Raw genomic sequence first — 21,202 nt, 5'->3', positions numbered from 1 at the left:
TAAAAACGTTAAAGTAAAGAAATATTTCGAAAAGTTACTCTTTTTGAAAGGAAAGAGTCATAAATTAATTTTAAAAAGCAAGCATTTAATAAATGAGTTAATCATTTCTAAGTGTTTAGTTAATGTGTTTATTACGATTTTCTTGCCGTATTCTAATAGCCAAGCCCTTTCATATACCAATGTAGGGTTAGTTGCATAACAAAATTGACATGCGCCAATTTGTAATGATGATCATCTTGGACTGACCATAAATTAGAAACCTATTTTGGGGTTTATGGAAAAACATGCGGTCGTTGTTGTAGGTAGCGGCCGCTTAGAATTACTTGGCTATAGACTTTAAAAAAATATCAACAAAATTATGAATGACATGTAAGTGCTTGACCAGTATAGTACAGTACACTATAAGTAATACAAGTCGGCCGCTCTTAAAAATGTACAAACAAAAATACATTTGTACAACCAACCCAACATGGGTATTAAATGAAAGAGTTTGAGAAGTACGAAACACTACGAATAATGAAAAATGGCGGATGATGTTTCTGTACCATCACCCCATCAGGACTATACATTTATAGTACCTTTTTATTGTATTTTAGCTTAGAATGTTATCCTTGAAGAGTGATATTAAATTTAGCATAGCATAGCATCACCCAAAAAAAACTTATATATGTGAAAGGGCTTGACGACTTTAGTACGGTTAGAGTATGTGTAATACAAAATGGAGGATGATACATTTTATTATAACTATGGATATTAAATATAGGGCCCTGAGAGTACTGTACACTATGAATAATCTAAAATGGCCATCATTTGATAAATGCCGGATAATAATTTTTGTACTACCACCCTAGCTTGGACGTCAAGGGAAGGGTCTTGACTAGTACACTTTCGGTACACTTTAAATAAATTCAAGATGACGGCTACAATAAAAAGGGTAATGACACATTTTTACTATCGACACTGTTTGAAAATGTCAGCTATTACTTTAAGGTAACTGGCTAACTCTAGCTCTTTTATTAGTTTTTTCAACACCGCGACTGTTAGCGCCAAAATAGCAAATATTAAAAATACATTTTTCTGTACAGCCTATCCAGTGGGATATAGAGGTGAGTGCAAATAAAAATGTTTAGCTAGCCTTCAATACGGGTGTCAAATGATAGAATTTGACTAATACAATAAAGCCGTAAATTCAAAACATTAACCAAAAACTTAAAACTAGATTACTGCTAAAGTATGAATTGACTTAAATTACTACTGATATAAATCCTAAACAAAGCCAGCAAAATCACGTTCCATACTGAATTCAATATTCGCATGGCCTAAAAATCTTAAATTAATTTCGCTCACGCAGTACTAGTAAGTTCTAGTGACTAGGGTTGCATATACGCGTCAATATAAGTAAGTAGGTTAGCCGTTGCGAACTTTAAAATATTAAACATTCAATTTATCGTTTTTTTTATATCATAAGGTGGCAAACGAGCGTACGGCCACCTGGAAACGCTGAAATAGCGAAGTGACCGTTGCCCATAGATATACGCAATTGCAGATGCGTTGCCTACCTTTAATCGACGGAGGAGAGGATGCACAGAAAGAAAAAATATTTTTCCTTTCCATGCATCCTGTCATCCGTAAGGTCCACTTCCCCTTTCCATCCTTTCCTGATAAGAAAAAGGGTGGGAAAGGAAAGATGACTAAATCAGGCCTCCGGGACGCACTTATCAGATGAAACGCGGAATTGCTTCCACTTCACGCCTGTCTTCTGTTTGGGCGTGGTATTTCACCGGGCGAGCCGGGCCAATTCATGCGAAGGCGTTAAAGCGGGCTCTACCACTGGTAAATCGTATAGTAATGTTTTATATGGATACCATTTTACACCACAAAAAACGTATGCACCACTCAGTAAAAAATGTGTAAAAAATATTTCATTATTATATTTATGTAAAACACTTTAAAACGCAAAACATTTTTAGCAAACATATTGTGTGTTACATTTGCCGCAAAATTATTTATTAGTGTTTTAAAAATGTCACGACTAAGTTTTAGGGTTCCGTGCCTCGAAAGGAATAAAACGGAACCCTTATAGGATTACCTTGTGGTCCGTCTGTCAAGATCGTCATTTTCATAATAAAGAATAAGGTTTATTTAATAATTTACAAATAATTATTTTAATTAAATAAAATTTTGAAACCTTAGAAATACGTCCCAAGTATTTTAAAGAGACAAAACGTAAACAATATAGTTAAAAACCATAGTGGTAGCAGTCAAATTAAGCGAAATTAATTGGTAAAGATACAATAATTCACATAGAGCTGAAAATTGGTATTTGAGCCCCAAAAAGTTCCTATGGAAAAAAATTCAAGGTGCCAAAATTTGGTTTAGCGTTTGTCGGAAAAATTGTTTTATCAAAAAAATTTCTTAGACTAAGAGTAGATCATAAAATTACCTATAAAAATACTCTGAATTCTTTTTTTCGATCCACCGTTCCACTGTTATATTATATTATACGATATTACGGATCAACAGTTGAAATTAATTCGATCAGTTTGTACATGAAAAAATATGTAGATAAATTCGCATACAGATGAAACTTGGTAAAAATGTTCAAACGCCATTATATATGAAACTGGTCAAGCGCGAGTCGGACTCGCGCCCCGACGGTTCCGAACAAACCTGGAGGTTTAAGTAAAAGTTCACCTATCACGACAATCAAGTCATAGTTAATAAGTTTGTAATTTTGAAAAATTATATGTGATGTAAAAAAAATCTAAGGTTTTCGGAATTTTTACTTTATATGTGCTATAAGACATTGCTTAATGCCAAATTTCAAGATTCTAGGTCGACTAGAAATACCCTTTAGGTTTGATTTTGATTCCCTTGCGAGTAGTTGCTAGTTTGAAATTCAGCTTAAATTGCTTTTTTTTTTGATTGCGTTGATATAGAAGTTTGATTTTGTTATAGCTTAAAGGTATTATAGACTTAAGTATTTGATATGAATTTCAATTTAATACCTCGTTCATAAGGAAAAGGGTACAAAGTATAACATATTAAAAATATTTTTGTACTCTGATGGAACTTAAAAGTTTTCGTTTATATGTGCTTTAACACATTGCTTCATGCCAAATTTCAACACCCTAGGTCGACTGGAAGTACCCTTTAGGTTTCTTTCCTTACAACCCGCCATTAAAATTATTTAAAAAAAAAATTGTATTCATATACATTGGAATCAAAAATTTGCGGTTTTCCCAATTTTTCCTTTATCTGTGCTATACAACGTTGCTTCGTGTCAAATTTCAAGATGCTAAGTTCACGGGAAGTACCCTGTAGGTTTTGATTTCCTTGCGAACGTCGGAAATTTCCGTAAAATTTGTGACATAAACTTTGATTGCGTAGGCTTTGAAGTTTGACAGCAGACATGATTATTTGATATAAATTCCAGCTTGATACCTTCACGCGTTCCTGAGAGAAAGGGTCTTGACAGACAGACGGACAGACAACAAAGTGGTCCTGTGAGGGTTCCGTACTAAATATGCGTATAAAACTTCATTAGAAACGGTCAAGCCGTTTCGTAGGAGTATGGTGACTAACATTTTGACTCGAGAATATTATACAATTTTTATAAGAAACTAGCAGACCCGACAGACGTTGTCCTGTCTACGCGTCTTTAATTTGAATAAATTAATATGAAGTTAATATTTGATGAAAATTGTGAATCTAAACCATTCCCAGATCCCCTTGAACACACACAAAAAATTTCATCAAAATCGGTCCAGTCGTTTGAGAGAAGTTCAGTGACATACACACTCACAGAAGAATTATATATATAAAGATTATGATCGACAACACCTAGTAAGGTAATTATTTAATACGATTTTCCAAAAAAAACGCAAAAATCCCAATTTAGAAACCTTTCATTTTTAAAGATTTTTTTAAGTACGTATTTTTCTAGATTTTTCTCTGCCGATTACATATAATGGTATTTATAACAGTCCTATCAATTTTCAGCTTTATGTGAATTGATATTTTTAGTGTTTTTTTGTTCGTCGTATATCGAAGGACCGCATACAGGTTTCCGTACTAAGGCATTTTGTTTTTTTCTTTCGCGTTTTAACAAAGTTGTAGCAAGTTAAAATTGCGCATTTAAGCTCGATGCCCATCACATCATATTGTCTGAATTCACGTTTTAAGAACTAACTAAAAGTAGACAGCGCATTTTCGTTGAAATTGTATGTAAAATGTCTTTTTTAGACGATATGACAAGAACAACCGATCGTTTGCTAGTGATGTAGTTTATTTTTTAATTTTATCACTTTGAAATTAGTTATAATTCATTAGAAAAAAAAAATGTCTTAAACAAGATTCGAATTAAATATAAAAAAGTGAAGAAAAATTGTTGAAAAGTCAATTATTGTAGCCTTAATTTTTTTATTTGACTGAAATTGGTTATAGTCAATAGTTAAAACTAGATTTCAATTAAAAATTTAAATGCTTATAGAAACCCGCAACAAAAGAGGAACTGCAGATGCGTTACCGGTCTTGCCGGGTACGCATTAAATTTAATATTTAAAAAAATATTATTTAAGTCTTTCGAAAATAACGAAATAACTGCTTCTATCTTTCAAAAATAATATAATATCGAAAGAATTGACGTGTGACGTGTACACAATACTTAGTACTGTTTAATGTCATAGGTGGACAGATGCGGACGGACTCGGACGGACTCGAACGGACTCGAACGGACGCAGACGGACGCGAAGGGACGCAAAAAGTCGACTAACGCAGGCGTTTGTTAGTCGCGACCTTGCGCGTGCGCCATACAAAGCTCGCATAGTGTTGCCGTGTCAACATACTGCTTTGTATGCCAAAAATATGGCAGAGATTAAATACTCTATATTTTTTAACAGTATCATATTAATAATAAATTTACACGCTGCAATATACATCTGCTCTGCAATATTAAAGTTCATGCACATACAAGACAATGTTAAGAAACGTAGAACGGAATCAAAATAAAAGAAAACAACAAAGTTAACTTTAAAACATAAAAAAGTCAATTACTTCTTTTAACTACACCAAACTAGACATTAACCGTTATAAATTTTAAGTAGTAAAATAAATGCGAAATTTAAAAATATCATGTAAATTTTGCTGTAAGTCAGAAAGAAATTACGGATCTACTTCATAACAGCCGGATAGTCTACCCGCTGAGATATAACGATAAATAATATAAAAATAAAAAACAAAAAACAACAGATAAGCGCAACAAGTATTTCGCTACATATAAAGAGTGCCAACAGCCGCTACAGTATGCGCAACATACAATTTAAACCCAAGTAATGTTTACAAGCTTATGAGTGGGAATAATGCAAAATTACATAAAATTAAAAACTGAATCGCTACAAAAATAATAACTAAATTAACATCGATTTAGTGGTGCGATATGAATTTGGTGTGGAAACATAGAGTGGCATCGAGGATGTCAATAGTGCAGATTTAATGGAGACATGAACTTGATTTTGGTGACCATGATAACATGAATAAGTTTTCAATTTTAACATGTTTACTTACATATCCCGTTGTGGGGCGGCGCAGAGCGCCCGCCCCCGGTTGTACGCAGGCCCACACGTGGCGCCTTCTCCCCGGTGTGGCCAATACGCAAATAACCACTAGGAGATGTTTCACAGTGGTCGCGCGTTGTCACAGCCAGCTTCATGCAGGCCGTGGCTCACGACAAACAGAAACACCTGAAAAAACACCAAACTTTTAACCACTGATTTTTAGCATTTATTTATATTTTAAAAAATATCTTATTAAAATTAAAGTTTCGTTGCATTAATGAAGTAAAAAATATGTAATCACTTGCTAAATTACAAAACACCGTTTTTCTTGGACTTATATGTATCGCATAAAATTGTCTTATCTAAAATATCTAAGTATATCGCATATTATGCTATTAAAACTATTTAAACATATTTATTCGTTTTTTTAAGTTATTTATTATTTCTCTCTAAAAAAAATTACGCAAAAATAGTTTATTATATTATTTATTATTACTGCGATCACGTAATTTTTTTTTATTAAACAAAAATAAGATTCTATTTTTTTATTAATAGTATTTATTTAAAACGGCATAAATTTTTACTTATTGAGATCACAAAAAAAATTCTAGCTATATTTCAATACGATTTTATTAAATTCACTATTAACTTAAAACATTAAACTCAGTTGAAACATTAATTTACCTATAAGGTATTATTCGCAAAGAGTAGCAATCGGCACTAGTGCTGCAAGAGGCAACCGCTCGGCTTGAGCACTAAGTTACGACTGAAGCTCCCGAGAACGACAGGGGCGGGAGGGTGACCGGCAGGTTACCTAGGGACGGGAATATCGTATTCGAATTACTTAGTGCGCAGTTGCGAGAGATATTTCCATTACGTACAACATCATATTAATTTTGTTTTGACATGTACATTATTTTTTGAATGCATCAACAAGTTATATCTTTGTTATTTGAATAAGTCGTTTATATAAGCACATTTGTTTGTACTTAAATAAATAAATAACTTCATATCATATTATACGGCACTAAATATAACTTTTTGTTAAAATTGATCGCAATTTCAAGACCTGGATATTCTTGATAGCAAGCTAATAACACAAAATTACTCAGTAAAATCAAACCACATAATCTCCGAAACGGCTGGGCTGATTTTGACGGAACTTTTAATAGAAGGTAGCTTATGTATGCGAGAGTAACTTAGACCATTTTTTTATTTCGCGGTAACGAAATCACGAGCAACAGCAAGCCTTAATAAAAGATATCTAAGGAATATCAGACATCTTATCTACATCTAATTTCATTTCAATCCTTACAGCTTTTACAAAACAAGGAGCTTTAATTAGACACACTTGCCGTTCATGATTATTCTGAAATTTGTAACACGGTTTAAGTCCTGATGACAAGGCAACTTTTTACATTCAGTGTATAAATCACTGTAAATCCAAGAAGTCAACGGTGATTAAATGAAGGATTACATATTTTTCACAGTCCCCTAACATGGGTATCAATTGAATGGGCTTGATAGTACATTTTGCATAGTAAAAAATGGTCACCATTACTAAATGGCAAATGACGTATATTTGTGTAACCACCCTGACTAGGTGAGTACAAAAGTACCATGAATCTACTTCACTGTTTTAGGTTACCGTAAGTTTCCACTGCCGATACCTGTGTACAGTTACATATATTTTTCAGATAGAATGAATGTAAAGAATTATCACCAAACACCCCTCATAGAGATATAGAAAATATCGTCAAAATATAATTTAAATATTACTTAGAACCTTTGAGAATTTCTTTAACCATTTAGATCAATACAAGAGACACGTCCCGGTTTCGACCGGGTGGGAAATCATTTATTGACACTTTCTAAACTGTTTGTCAGAATGATGTAGTGTAAAAGGCAATTTCAATCTACACATATTAATAACATTTGAACGTATATATGTAATATCTTTCGACATATAACGAAAAAGGTTCACTGGAATGGTCAATTCTTCGATTTTATCATAATAAAGGACGGTATATTAATATCAAATTCAAATTAATTAATGCATACTAATTAAATTTTCTGTAAAACTAGAAAGTAAATAAAGTTTATTCTAGCCTCGAGCAGTGTCGGAGAAACGTCTACAATCATAAACACCCCCTATATTTCCCCCCGATCCAAGGCATCCTTAACAAAGTTGCTTGCAGTTCGCGAGAGTTTCTTGCTCGGAGCATCAAACTAAGTTGGAACTAAAAGTAATATAAGGTTGAAGCGAGAAGGGTTTTAATTACAGTATCTTTATTACATATTAAATAAATATAATTAATTCTTACTAAAATAAAAATTGTGAAAGTAGCTCTGACTGTCTGTCGCGTTTACGCCAAAGCTAAACCGATTTAAATGAAATTTGGTACACAGATAGTTTAGAGCCTCAGAAAGGACCGACTATTTTTTAATGCGATGAAAGGGTTGAGAGGGTTAAAGTGTTGTCATTTGTACAGCTAGATGAAGGTTGGAACTTATTTTTAGGCTATATATATATATATATATATATATATATATATTGAGAGAGTAAGAAAGTCGTGTTAGTTACCCAATTTTTAACTCAAGCTTTACCGATATTGTTGAAAATAGGTGAGGAGGTAGCTTAAAGCCAGGAGACGGACATAGGATACTATTTATCCATTTTTTTTTCGAATTTATGCCTAGAAGAGTTGTTTATTTAACTTATCAATATATAAAGTTTTTTTATATATCTACGCGGACGGAGTCGCGGGCGACAGCTAGTTTGATATAAATAAAGTTTGTATGGGAATGTGTAAGGTTTATATGAATGTATTATCAGTTAAACATGTTTTGTCGTAATGTTTTTTTTTAAGTTTAAGTAAAATATATAATTAGCCTAAATATAAAATGCTAACCGAAGACAATATTTCGCGCGGACTAAGTCGCGAATTAAAAATTAAAATAAACTTTAATCGACGGTATCCTTTTAAACAAGCAATAATATCCTATGGATAAAAATCACGATCGGAAGTGCTCGAAAAGTGAAGAACCACAACCAAAAAAGGCAAGAATCATTGGATTGCCTTCTTTTGTTATCATTCGCTATTTGACTGTGTCACTTTTACACTTGCTACGCTGTCCATTAGTAATATGAAACGACAAGAACAACAAAAATAATACCTTGTTTGACATTAGATGGCCTGAAACCCCAAAACGGCTTAATTTAAGTGTCCGTTCTAAACAGTTTATGCTTTATTTTCATGTGACGTGACGCTGACACATTTTACCTTGGACGTTGTATGAAAGCGTGCATCTAACAAATTATAAATCGATGCAATACAAGAAAAAAATTAAACTTTAAGACATAACGGAACCGACGTTGTGTTAAATTTTTAATAGACTAAAGTCTAAAAACGGCTACATGGTTTGAATAATTTAGCATTGGTTTCAAACGAGAAGGGAAAGTGTGACGCCAGTGTCGACCACTGCAAGTTCCAACTTTGACACGACATAAATATTCACAGCCCGCAATTAGCATTTTTTATTATAACAATCCTAAGCCATCGAATAATGGTTTATCGATTTTCCTATATCTAGTGTTAGTAAAAAGTGGACTTAAAATTCTATCTAAAGAAGATTCAACTAATGAATCTAGTTCCTACGGCAGAATGTCTAACGATAATGATTACAATATTATGTATTTTGACTTTTTAAACTTCGATAATATTTTCTTTTATAATTACTAGCCGTCGCCGGCGACTTCGTGAGTGAAAGATATAAAAAATAAGCTATAATATGCCCGCGTGCATAAGGTACCTTCCAGTCTAAATCGGTCCAGACGTTCCGGAGACTACGCAGTCCGAACGCGGCCTTGCAGACATATGAACGAATTGTGTTTTTTTTCTCTATATTGCATACAGACAATTCAATTTTATTATCATGTACAAAGTATAGATGTATAGATTTGATCATTAAATAATATGGCATATTATTAAACTGGAAAAAATATGTTAAAATTGAAGGTTTTATTAGAATATAATTTTAACGTTGATAATTTACTTAAAGCTAAATAAAAATACACAAATCCTAGGTACCAGACATTACGTTAAACTTTTTATAAGTTTGACGTCATGTCTAGTACCTAGGACCTGTATCAGAATCAATAACGATGTTGTGGGTGCGAAACCCGAGTAAATACTTATTTATTGATTAAATTTCTTAAACTGGTAATCTTTAACCTATTACGACCGGAAATATCAAATAAGCCCATAGGCACAGCCGCTGAACTTACAAGCACATTTCTGCTGACAAGCGCACAATTCTTATATAATTGTAGGGCCGTATAACAACTTCTGGTGGTACATTCATATGTTTTCCCAACAAAGTAAAACTCAAGAAGTTTCAAAAGTCCACCGTAAAATTAAAGTTTCGGGCAAAACAAAAACTTTCACAACACTACTAGGTTTTCAACCCGAGTTCTGGCAACCCTAACTCGCCTTTTGTTTTCATCCCTATTCAATTCCGCTAGTACATTTCTCGTTTCATAATACCTTTTTACCTATTGGAAAAGTTAATGAAACCAATTAGAAGTTTTCTTTTGCTTCTGTAATCTATTCTTACAGTGGTGCTTAGATGTTTCATGATAATTCCTTAAACACCAATGTTCAACACATCAGTACCAACACAATAAGTATATAAGAGGATAAAATGCACACGTCCATTCCATTGACATCTTAAAACAGGAAATCGTCGTTTGCGCAACACAAGATACAATACTTCTAGTGGCTGAGTGGCAATCAGTCGTATGTTCGCCCCTCTCAGTAACCGCCAAAACAACAAAACTAAGATGCATTTTATCTCTATCTTATTTCATATTTATTTGGCTAGTTTAGGCAAAGGCTTTGTCCTAAATAAATTTACATAGCACAGGATTAATACGACCAACACACCATCCTTGTTTCATTTACTTTGATAGATAATATATCGCCGAAATTCATAACGGTATTCTCATTATCGTCGGTCGATTATGTTCATTTAGGAGATGTCTACTCATTCTCTTTTGCTCAGATGGTCAGACCAATTTAAACAGTCAAGGGTACAATAATTCGCATAGAACTGAAAACCTATTCCGTAAGCAGAACTACTTGATAATTTACAAAAACAAACAACACGTAGCAATACAAATAACGGAATATCCTCTTTCGGGTTATTTAAAAAGTATTTTGCACGTGGACAAAGTCACTATGGCTGGCTAGTAAGAAATACGACTTTTGCAACTGTTCAAACGTCTTAAAACTATACCTTTTAGAAAAAAAATACGACGAGATTACAGTAGGTGTTTTATGATCTACAATACGGTCTAGGATCTATTTATGATAAAAGTTACCATTTCGTTGAAAAAGTTTGGGACCTTTGACCTTGATTTTTTTTCAAATGCAAGGTAAGATCTTTTCAGGGATCACACAAAATGGTGTGCCTAACATTCTTCTTATATAATAGAATACAGAATATTTTCTGCCCCCTTGCGAATTATTGCAGCTTTACTAACTTGATGATGACTTGATTTCGCTTAAATGGACAGGACTACATAGGATAAATCTATTTTTAGTGTGTTCAACAATCAAAGTATACCTATTACTGACTTTTAATCAGAATGATCCAAAAATATTTCTTATACAATTATATCTTACTAATATTATAAATGCGAATGTTTGGATGTTTGGATGGATGGATGTGTGTTAGAAGATATCTCCAGAACGGCTTCTTGGATCTTGCTGAAAATTGGCATAGATGTATAACATAGCCTTGAAATAACACATACTAATTAAGTTTTTTTTTTCTCTTCGCGCGGCGCAATCGCGGGCGACAGCTAGTTATTTTTAATCTTTTTGAAATGAATCTTTTGGAGACAACCCCAAACTTCGTTTCGTATAATGCAACAACTAGGTACATATATGTTATGAAAGATGTGTGGTGTGTATATTAAAAGAAGTTTAAAAATTGAGCTAGTAGTATAGGAATTGATAAGCAAAAATATTGTACAGACATATTATGCGAAGAGATGGTGGGCACATAAATAAGTAATGACATTATATGGCTACAAAGGTAGAGGAAGACCAATGAATGTATGAATGGATTGAGTGAAAGAGGATACGGGTTAAACGGGTATGAATTCAGATATGACGGGTGATACGAGATGTTTGGAAGAGTAGAATATTGTGCTGACCATACGTAGTGAAAAGGGCAGGCTGATGATGATTATTTGACAATTATAATTCCGTCTGTCTTTTTACGTCCCGAAACTGATAAACGCCGAAATGTACGTAAATAAAAAACACGCGTACGTGACAAGTTACCAAACATCTTATCGTTATATCGTTGATAACTTCAATTAATGTAAAAGTCACCAGTTGAAAAATGAACTACAAAGCTAGTGAAAGCAATTAGTAATTTAGTTTTTAAATATTTATATTTAAGTATCTACTCCTTTCAAAATCCTTTCATGGTAATTGGTGAAAGAGAGTGTATTAGCCTTATATTTTAAGATCATATTATTAATATATAACATATATAATAAATAAAATATCGCATAACAACCGTAAAACACCTTTTGACCATAGATTAGCCGGAATATTCCGCCGCGGATCCACAAGCCTTGTGTCCATTGACACTTAACCGGTTTATTAAGGCAATCGAAAGCGTTCTGTAAAATAAACTATGCCGTTAACAATCTGTTTCCAAATTAATATACTTTTATTTAAAAAAGAACTTTGGATTTAATACAATATGGTAGAAACACAAAAGATAGTTCCTCCTTATGGTAAAAAGTTGATAACTAGCGATTACATATTATAGAATTCTTATGTAGGTTATTCATGTACTTGTACTCATTATCTCAACGCCGCAGTACTTCAATAATCTATCGTAGGCAACAATCATTGACCCAAAATAATATATCTCCGTATTAGTTATAAATAAAAGGAAACGATCAAAATAAGATGTAGTTTGCACCGCCAAGTTGCTGATAAGACTTCAAGAACAGAATGGAGTGAGGAAGACAGACTGGCTGACTAACCTGCAATAATAACCCCTAAGAAAAGATAGTGGAGGAGAGGGATTAACAGAACAACTTTAAAGATTATTTTGGAGGGGCGGGGGGCTCGAGCAAATGCAAAGTGGCATCTGCGACCGCGTTTTCTGTAAACAACCGACGTAACTCAAATTAATATAATCACCTAAGATAATTATAAGAATTGGATAATCTACTTAAATACAGCTTTTCTCAAAGTGTGCTTCGCGGAACCCCTTTTTGGGGGTCTACAAGTATAAGTACTAAACGTAATTAAAAAAATACCACTATATGGTACCAGAGGAAAATCCGTCTAAATATTAATATTACGTACCAACCAAATTAGGATACAACTGAACGAGGAACGTAAGAAAAGCATTTTAAGTTACCTCAAACTTGTAATGCTTAGAATCTAATCTTTATATAAGTATAAAATCTAAGGTTCCGTAATAAAAATAAGTTTGAGACCTGCTAAATAATTAAATATAATAAAGTAAATTAACTAAGCCAGGTGCAAAGAGTGTAACTGTAACAGTAACTGTGGATACATTTGATTCTTATATCGGGAAAAATATAACTACTCTTATTCTGAATCTGCACCTATGTCTTATGACATAGCAGAATATTAAGTAGTCCCCATACATATTTTCAAAATACCTATTCAATTTTGTCCAATCAATATTCTGGAAAAACAAGAGAACGCGTGCACTTCATATCCTGTTCACTGCGCACAAATGCGTCATTGCAAATGATTTTTGTTGCATAATTCATAAATCTTCAGGCCAAACCTACAGGAGGATGTCTCGTAATAAATAATCATTCCTGAAACGCCTAATACTTCATCTCATTTTGAAATTTTTTGAAAAAAAAAATTAAAACACAGATAGAGTAAATTCTTCTGAAACCAGAAAGTTCAAAAAGATTTTTTTTCTTTAAAATTGTGACTACAATAAAAGTATTTATAATAAGAAATGTTCGTATTATCTTTGTGTAACTTTGACACACGCTTGACGTCTTCTAATAAACGATCCTTAAAGATGAAGTGCTGCGTAAATTATCGCTGCGGTTAAAAACAGACCACAAATGTCAAATCCATTTATTTGGGTAATTAAAATGAAACTAGATAGAGCAGTTTCAGGATTTTCTATAAATTACGGGACACTCTGTATATCATCACGTCATATTAAGATTCAAATTACAATATTCTTGTTGTTTGACCGATCGAAATGATATGCGCCCTTTACAATCCAATGACGGTCAAGGTGCTGCAAATTTTGCACGTACACATATTTTCCACATTGAAGAATTAAAAAAAATGTTTTGTTATTGAGTATTTGTGATATTCAAGTTAGACCTATAAACTTCTGAAATCGAGTACATTTATAAAAAGACCTAACAAATATCGAAATCTATTTTTGTCTTTCTATTTATTACTTTACTCGTTGAACCAATTCCCGTACCTCAGTACGGGAAAGTAAAAATGATTTTGTTTCGATGTGCGCTGAGTATTAAATATTGCGATCTAAAAAATATATTATTTTTTAATTCCTCGCGAAGAAGTCGCCGTCAACAGGTATTTATTAATAAACCGGTGCATTCCGTTATATTATAAAATACTAGTTGCTGCAAGTACGTTAAAGTTTTAAAAGATTTTAATACGCATTTTGTTTTGACATTTGATATTTAAAGCTCTTTTGTTTACTTAAGTTTTATTATTTTTATTACTATTGTTTTTTAGGGTTCCGTACCTCGAAAGAGATAAAAAATATTTAAAATTAAAAGTTATAAATAAAAAATATAGATTGTTATAAACATGTCATTCCACTATTAACAAAATTTTAAATAATTATGGTCTACGATTTTATAAACAAACGCCATAAACATGCTCCTTAAGAGTAAGGTCAGTAATAATCACCATCAAAGATCAATAATTTGTTGAATTGTAATACATTTTAAATAAAATAGTTATTATTTTCTATTAATAAACAATTTATGGTCCCTTTTGAAAAGTTCTGTTAATAATAATTCTATTTCTTAATTATATTGTTAACGGGAATGTTTTCAATATGAAATATATATTATGTCAAGTTCAATAAATACATCTAACCTCACAAAATAATAATCTTTGTTAATTTTTATGTAATACCTGCACTATTCCCCATGTGACATTACTATAATGATATAATGCCTTTTTCGGACTTTCTATCATTTCATGTGCTTCATATTAACAGATAACTTAAAAGATTTGGTAAAAGAAATTATTATCATTTCCTACATTGGTTAAGTTCAATATAACAATTAACAACAGTGTTGCGAGTTTACAAAGGATGACAGACTCAACAGTCTCATTTATTATGTATGATGTCTATAACATTATTGTTACAGATTTATGTATAAATGCATATCTTCATATTTTGCCTTTAAATTTATATAACATTGTAAACACTTTTGTTTAAGTACATTATACTTTCCAAATTAATACATTTCCATCGTAAATTTCATGCTAATACAAGCCAGAATATGATATGGCACATAAACAATAAAATTAAGGTATAAATATATTCAACTAATAGGCATAATTTATTTTTTTATTTATGAGAATAAGAAGACTTTTGTCCATCATACAGTATTCTATAATTGGAATAGACCAAGATAATATATGACTGAAAACGTTTAAAAACATCATATGCACATTTTGAACATAGCCACGCCAAGATGTTTTGCATATTTGAAATGCACATAAATATGAAGTCCGGTGCTTTGAACTGTAGAAAGATTCATACATGTGACACTTGGTCTCAAATTGTATTCACAAATAGTATGTAGGTGAATTAAGAATAGTATGTATACACCTAAGATGCAGAGTATTGTGAAAGAACATTCTAAACAAAATTCTTAGTAAGTCTTCTTAATCAATAAACAATAATATGAACAAATTATCGATTTTTTTGTATTAAATGGTGTAGATTTGACAAAGACAATTAGAACAAGTATGTTTACATTATACATTGTACATAACCAAAAAAAAATATTTTATAAATAAAAAGTTAATCCAAAAAAGAAATTTCAAATAAAAATGTTCCTAAATGGGCAAATTCACATAAAAAAGTCATTGACTAAACATTTGTCCCAAATTACAAAGCCTTTAAAGGTACATGTTGTACCAAATATAAGAATATCGATCTAGTTGGCATGTCGAAGTTTAGACATTTCTAAATTAAATTTCATGTAAAAACGTGTAAATTGATGAAAATTTCACGTATATATTGATTTAAAATCAACAAGGCACGGAAACGAAAAGCTCTACCTACTTATATTATGTAGTTGGTACCATGCACGTAGCACTAAAATATGGAGGATGCAAATTCGAAACTATACTAAAACTCGTCTAAACCTTATAGATCGAATGTAATTTAAGCTACAGCCTTTATTATAATATTTTACGAAGAATTATGACCATTCTTAGTGATAAAACTTATCAAATATGACAAAATATTCATTTTTTCATTCGAGTCTATTGCTCTATAGTGATGTTGATATAGCTTAAAATATTACTTACCACACTGAAGACTGACATATTACACTTGTAAAACAAAAAATTGAAAATAAATAATAAGACTAATGGTAATTAATATAGTTTTTAAGCAAGATTTATTTAAGTTTCACTGTTTTTTTCCACAAAACAATAACACTATGCGCAATCACTCCCGCACAACCACTATGAAGTTATTGACAATCAAATCAAAAGCACCAACATAATGAAATAATATTTTCGGAAATCATTATACCCATAAAACAACAAGAAAATACAATGTTAAAAGTCACAAAACAAAATCACAATTATTCGTATATTATTCAAAAGTACGCCTTCGACACTTTTTTAGGCTCCCGACACTAAGTCGTGAACACGCATGCCTTAACTACAGTATTGATTTTTTTATCCCGTTCTTAGCAAAATAGTGGGTACATACTTATCTTTGTCATTGTTCTTTTTATTTGATTTTAATATTATGCGCTTACTTTCTAATTGTAGGCATCTTTGAACTCCAAATTATAATTATAAGTCTTGAACGAAAATAACTAAATTACCATAAAAATAAAAAAATTGAATTAATCACACTTTTCGATTCAAAGTTCCAATTTGTTATGCATGTTAATTTCACGTGTACAAATACATTTTATTATTTAAAAATCTATTTTTTTTCTAATGAAAAGCATTAGACTAACTGTATTTCTAACATCTGTATCAAATAGTTTTAATCTGTATAGAAATGACATCTAAAATCTTAATTGTCATTAGTTTACGTTTTTGCCTGACTGTGCTTGTACTTGTACAAAAATAATAATGAATGTTGACAAAGTCATTACTTATTTAATATAAATTAATAATACAGTAATAATGCAATCAATAAGAATAGCCAAGAAAACACTAGCAATGGCTGTTGTTTTAAGTATAATATGGTTTTTGTTTTTTTGGAGTCACATTGGAATCTTAAGGTACAGAAATAATCCTAAATATGTTGCTAATTAATTTAACATTCATTGTAAATCAGTGACTAAATTTCAGATATCCTTAAGTTTCGTGTGTCCATATAGTAGGTGTAAATACGTTAAGTGTATTAAAATACAGTCGCACTGTCGTGGGAAGAAAAAAGGAGTATTTTATTACATCTTCTGTCAATACTCATGATTTAAAAATTCGTATGCATAATACATTTGACATTGATGTGATTCAAAGATATTCAAATATAAATCTAGATATACAGCGAACTTTACAAGCACATTATAATAAAATATGTAGTGATTTTTTTTTTCATGAAATGATATTTACACAAGTAAATTATGAACAAGCAACAAACAATCACATCTCTAGTTATGGGTTTCAGCTGCAATGGCACTTGTATAGAGTCATGGGGCCATCTCTTATGTTCTCTTTAAAAAACAAAGATAACATGTGTTATTTATAATATTATGGAGGTCGAAACCCATGGTATAATTTAATAGTAGTCATACAAAATACAACTACTAAAGAATAGAGAGAGCTTATTACAGTTTTGACAAATGTTCTAGAACATTCAATGGACTAACATGTAAATAAGAGTCCTCATACAGGTTATTTGGTTGCAAAGCTTTAAATCGACTTTACTTTGCAACCTGCATGTTGTCTGGGTGAGTGCAGAGGCATTATCCTGATCCAAATTCATTCAAGAATATAAACACCAGACATTGTAAACTAAACTTTACTACTGGTTCTATATCAGATGTCAAGTATTACACAACAATTTGTGTTATTCATGAAACTAGCTGTTAACTGGAACTTCGTCCACATGAAGTCTACATAAGTAGGCGCACGTCCGCACGTCGGAACAAAACCATTTGCATTTTACATTATTCCGCTCGGTTATCACCCGATGCACCGAGCGGGCCGAATACATTACACATGTTGAATGAACATCTACTGTTATATTTATTATTCTGTCCTAATTCAATTGAAGATACAACAATTGCACATCTTATTTTTCAGTTTTGAAAATGTTGGTTCCAAAGCTATTCCATTGGCTGTCAAAAACAAATTATGCTCTGTGAATTATGCTGACTACCGTTCTAATGTCAATAACAACAATACTTTGAAAATGATCTACTATGTAACACCAACTTATCCAAGGCCAGAACAAGTGCCAGAACTGACGAGGCTTGCGCACACTTTAATGCATGTGCCTCGAATCCACTGGATAATTGCTGATGACCAACCTTTATGTTCAGATGTGGTGTTGAATATTCTCAGGTAAATTATTCTGCTTATTTATTTTTATTTATATTATAAATTATCCCAATTATTTTATTTTTCATGGTATCAGTTGCATCTGCAGTAAACTCAGTAAAGTCAAGGTCAAATGTTTTTTTTTATCTAACCTTAAAGTTGTCAAGGGTATTTAATAAAAATCGATCCAACTTCTTTAAATACAAGCAGAAAAAGCAATTACATGTCATAAAAGATAAAAGATTTGTCTTTATACATTGTTTATATTATCTTCATAGTATGTTCATCACTCTATAAGTTTGATACTATTATAGTTTTTTTTATCGATTTCAGGCGTACTAATCTACCATTCACACATATATCTAGTCCAAAACCTTTTCTGTATAAAGGCACCAATTTCCCTCGTGGAGTATCAAATCGTAGAGCTGCTGTTGCCTGGCTTCAAGAAAATGTTTCGGACGGTATTCTTTATTTCGGTGACGATGACAATACAGTCGACTTAGAATTGTTTGACGAGATAAGAAATACGAAGAAAGTATCCATGTTCCCTGTTGGCCTTATCGGTGGATATGGAGTATCATCGCCTGTTGTTAAGAATGGAAAGGTAACACTTTTAATATGTTTATATTTAGTCATAATAAGAATATAAGATATTTTGTAATCTGTGGAATAACAGATTGATATGATTAAAAATAACAAATTAAATGATTAATTATCACCTGTCTTCTTCTGTTCATAGAATTGTGATATAGACAGAGAGTGAAGAGGATATCACTAAAAACCCCACTCTCTGTTGAATTTTGATCACCCTTTATCATGCTTACTTAATAATAAAAAAAAAACAATTACAGGTAGCTGGATTTTTTGACTCATGGCCGGGTTCAAGAACTTTTCCTGTGGACATGGCAGGTTTTGCTGTCAATATGAAATTCCTAAAACCATCAGCCTCAATGCCCTACATTGCCGGTCATGAAGAAGACAAATTCTTGGTTAGTTTGGATTTGAAAATGGAAGACATCGAACCATTAGCAGATAACTGTACGAAAATACTCGTCTGGCATACAAAGACTGCTAAATATAAGAAGCCAACAGTAAAGATTAATCTGAAACAATTTGACGGAGAGCCTAAATTCCAGAACTTCGTCAATCTTCTCAAAGAGACCTCGAGACTAGGTATGGCAAGTATAGAATCTAATAATGGAACCAAACCATATATTATTCGTGATCGTAAAAGCTATGAAACTCTTACTGGTTTACAGTAGATTTTAACATGAACAATGTATCTTATGATAGCTATTGAACCTATTGAAATTCAACTATTACTATGTTACATTTAAATGTATATTGTAAATTACATGCAATATACAAATTTATTTATTCATATTATCAGTTATGATCTCGGTGTTTCCATTGTCTTTTTCTTGGTTATGTCTTTGAAATAATAGGGGTTACATTTGACTCTGGTACCTTTAGGTATAAAATGGAAACAATAGTACAATTAGATGCATTTTATGAGTACATTTTTAAAAGTATCTTAGTAAATTTATAGACTCGTCCATAAGGAAAGTCTTATTTTGTTTGTTACTTGTATGGTTTCATTCTTTCTGTGTATCATAATTGTTTAGTCGAGCTGTGATATAGCAAGTTTGGATGTTATATGGAGCTATCGGAGCTTAGATAAAAGTTTATAATATATGTGCATAGTATCGGAATGAAATTTAATAAAGGTTTTTTTTCTGTAAACTACATTGCTTGAGAATTTAAACTAAAGTTTCACATCATCGAAGTATAGTAGATATGTTGTCTTTATCACTTCTCTATGCCTATAAATAAACTGTTTGCTATTGCTTCATTCAAATAATGTAATCAAATTTGAAGTCATATATTTCATGAATAAGTCTATGAATTGGTAAATCAAATTTATTCTTCGACAAAGATGTAAGAAAAACTATTTTATGTTAAATGAGCACCCTATTACAATTTACTATTATGTATTTTGTTCCAAATACATAAATATATATATATTAATATCATTTACTTTATTTTGAAAAATCATTACTCGAATCATTTATGGATTATTGTCTCGTATGAAAATGAAATGTGTGTTGTTTTGTTAAATATGTATAAGAAGTTAGTTATCCTAATTTACACATATATTTTGAATTGTTTTTATTTTTTTTTAATTGATATTTCTTTTGAGATTTTGTCATGACAGCGGATCATTTACGTCCAATAAATTTTGCAGTTGTTAATAATTGTTATAAATGGAGTTATAGGGTTTAGTCAAACCTTAGTTTAGTTTAAAACAATACAGTAATACATAATACTTAATTTACGTAAACATAGCTATAGTTTTCTTAATTTAATATATTTTTTGTTGATAAAATATGAAATTAGAAACCTTAAGAGCGAGTTTACACGGTTACCTTGTAATAATTCTGCAATAATTTTGCTTGAATATTTTAGTGAGCATTTATAGTTGATTTGTGAGATCAAAATCTCTATAAACGTCATTCCTCTCATTATCTTTAACAATATATTTTAACTGGATATTTTGGTCTCAGATCAACGTATATTTGGCTAATCAAATTACTATGTTTAAAGTTGCAATAAATAATGGTATTACATAAATAGTTCGTATATAACGATTTAGTTGGAATATTCATGTTGTTATACATAAAATTATGTAGATTTAAAATAATAGAAATAATGTTACAGCTTCTCGTCATACTGAAGTTAGCAATAATTTTATGATCCTTAATATAATAAAAAAAAAACTTATGGAAAATACCAAAACGCAAATATGTAGACGCTAAAAGA

General features: G+C 31.5%; 2 protein-coding genes across 4 annotated transcripts in view; one reads left to right on the top strand and one right to left on the bottom strand.

Moving 5' to 3' along the window:
* LOC106126198 (uncharacterized) overlaps nucleotides 1-16,449 on the bottom strand; it is a 32,021-nt gene extending 15,572 nt beyond the window's left edge. For 2 of the 3 annotated variants that reach the window (XM_013323686.1, XM_013323688.1), the window contains exons 1-2: nucleotides 16,181-16,449; nucleotides 5,566-5,741 (exon numbers count right to left, since the gene is read on the bottom strand). The gene's annotated coding sequence lies outside the window, so the exon portion shown is untranslated. Of the gene's footprint in view, nucleotides 1-5,565; nucleotides 5,742-6,239; nucleotides 6,316-16,180 lie in introns of those variants that run through there. The other variant, XM_013323687.1, reaches the window with a different exon arrangement.
* A 485-nt stretch (nucleotides 16,450-16,934) lies between these two features.
* LOC106126465 (galactosylgalactosylxylosylprotein 3-beta-glucuronosyltransferase S) lies at nucleotides 16,935-21,178 on the top strand. Its single transcript, XM_013324151.1, has 4 exons — nucleotides 16,935-17,118; nucleotides 18,146-18,406; nucleotides 18,716-18,986; nucleotides 19,234-21,178. The coding sequence occupies exons 1-4, from the start codon at nucleotides 17,021-17,023 to the stop codon at nucleotides 19,642-19,644; spliced, it is 1,041 nt and encodes a 346-aa protein (XP_013179605.1). The 5' UTR covers nucleotides 16,935-17,020; the 3' UTR covers nucleotides 19,645-21,178.
* The last annotated feature ends 24 nt before the right edge of the window (nucleotides 21,179-21,202 follow it).

This window comes from Papilio xuthus, unplaced genomic scaffold, assembly GCF_000836235.2.
Source record: "Papilio xuthus unplaced genomic scaffold, Pxut_1.1 DF825017.1, whole genome shotgun sequence".
In the NCBI taxonomy this organism is placed as follows: domain Eukaryota; kingdom Metazoa; phylum Arthropoda; class Insecta; order Lepidoptera; family Papilionidae; genus Papilio; species Papilio xuthus.
This window is presented reverse-complemented; position numbering and strand designations above follow the sequence as displayed.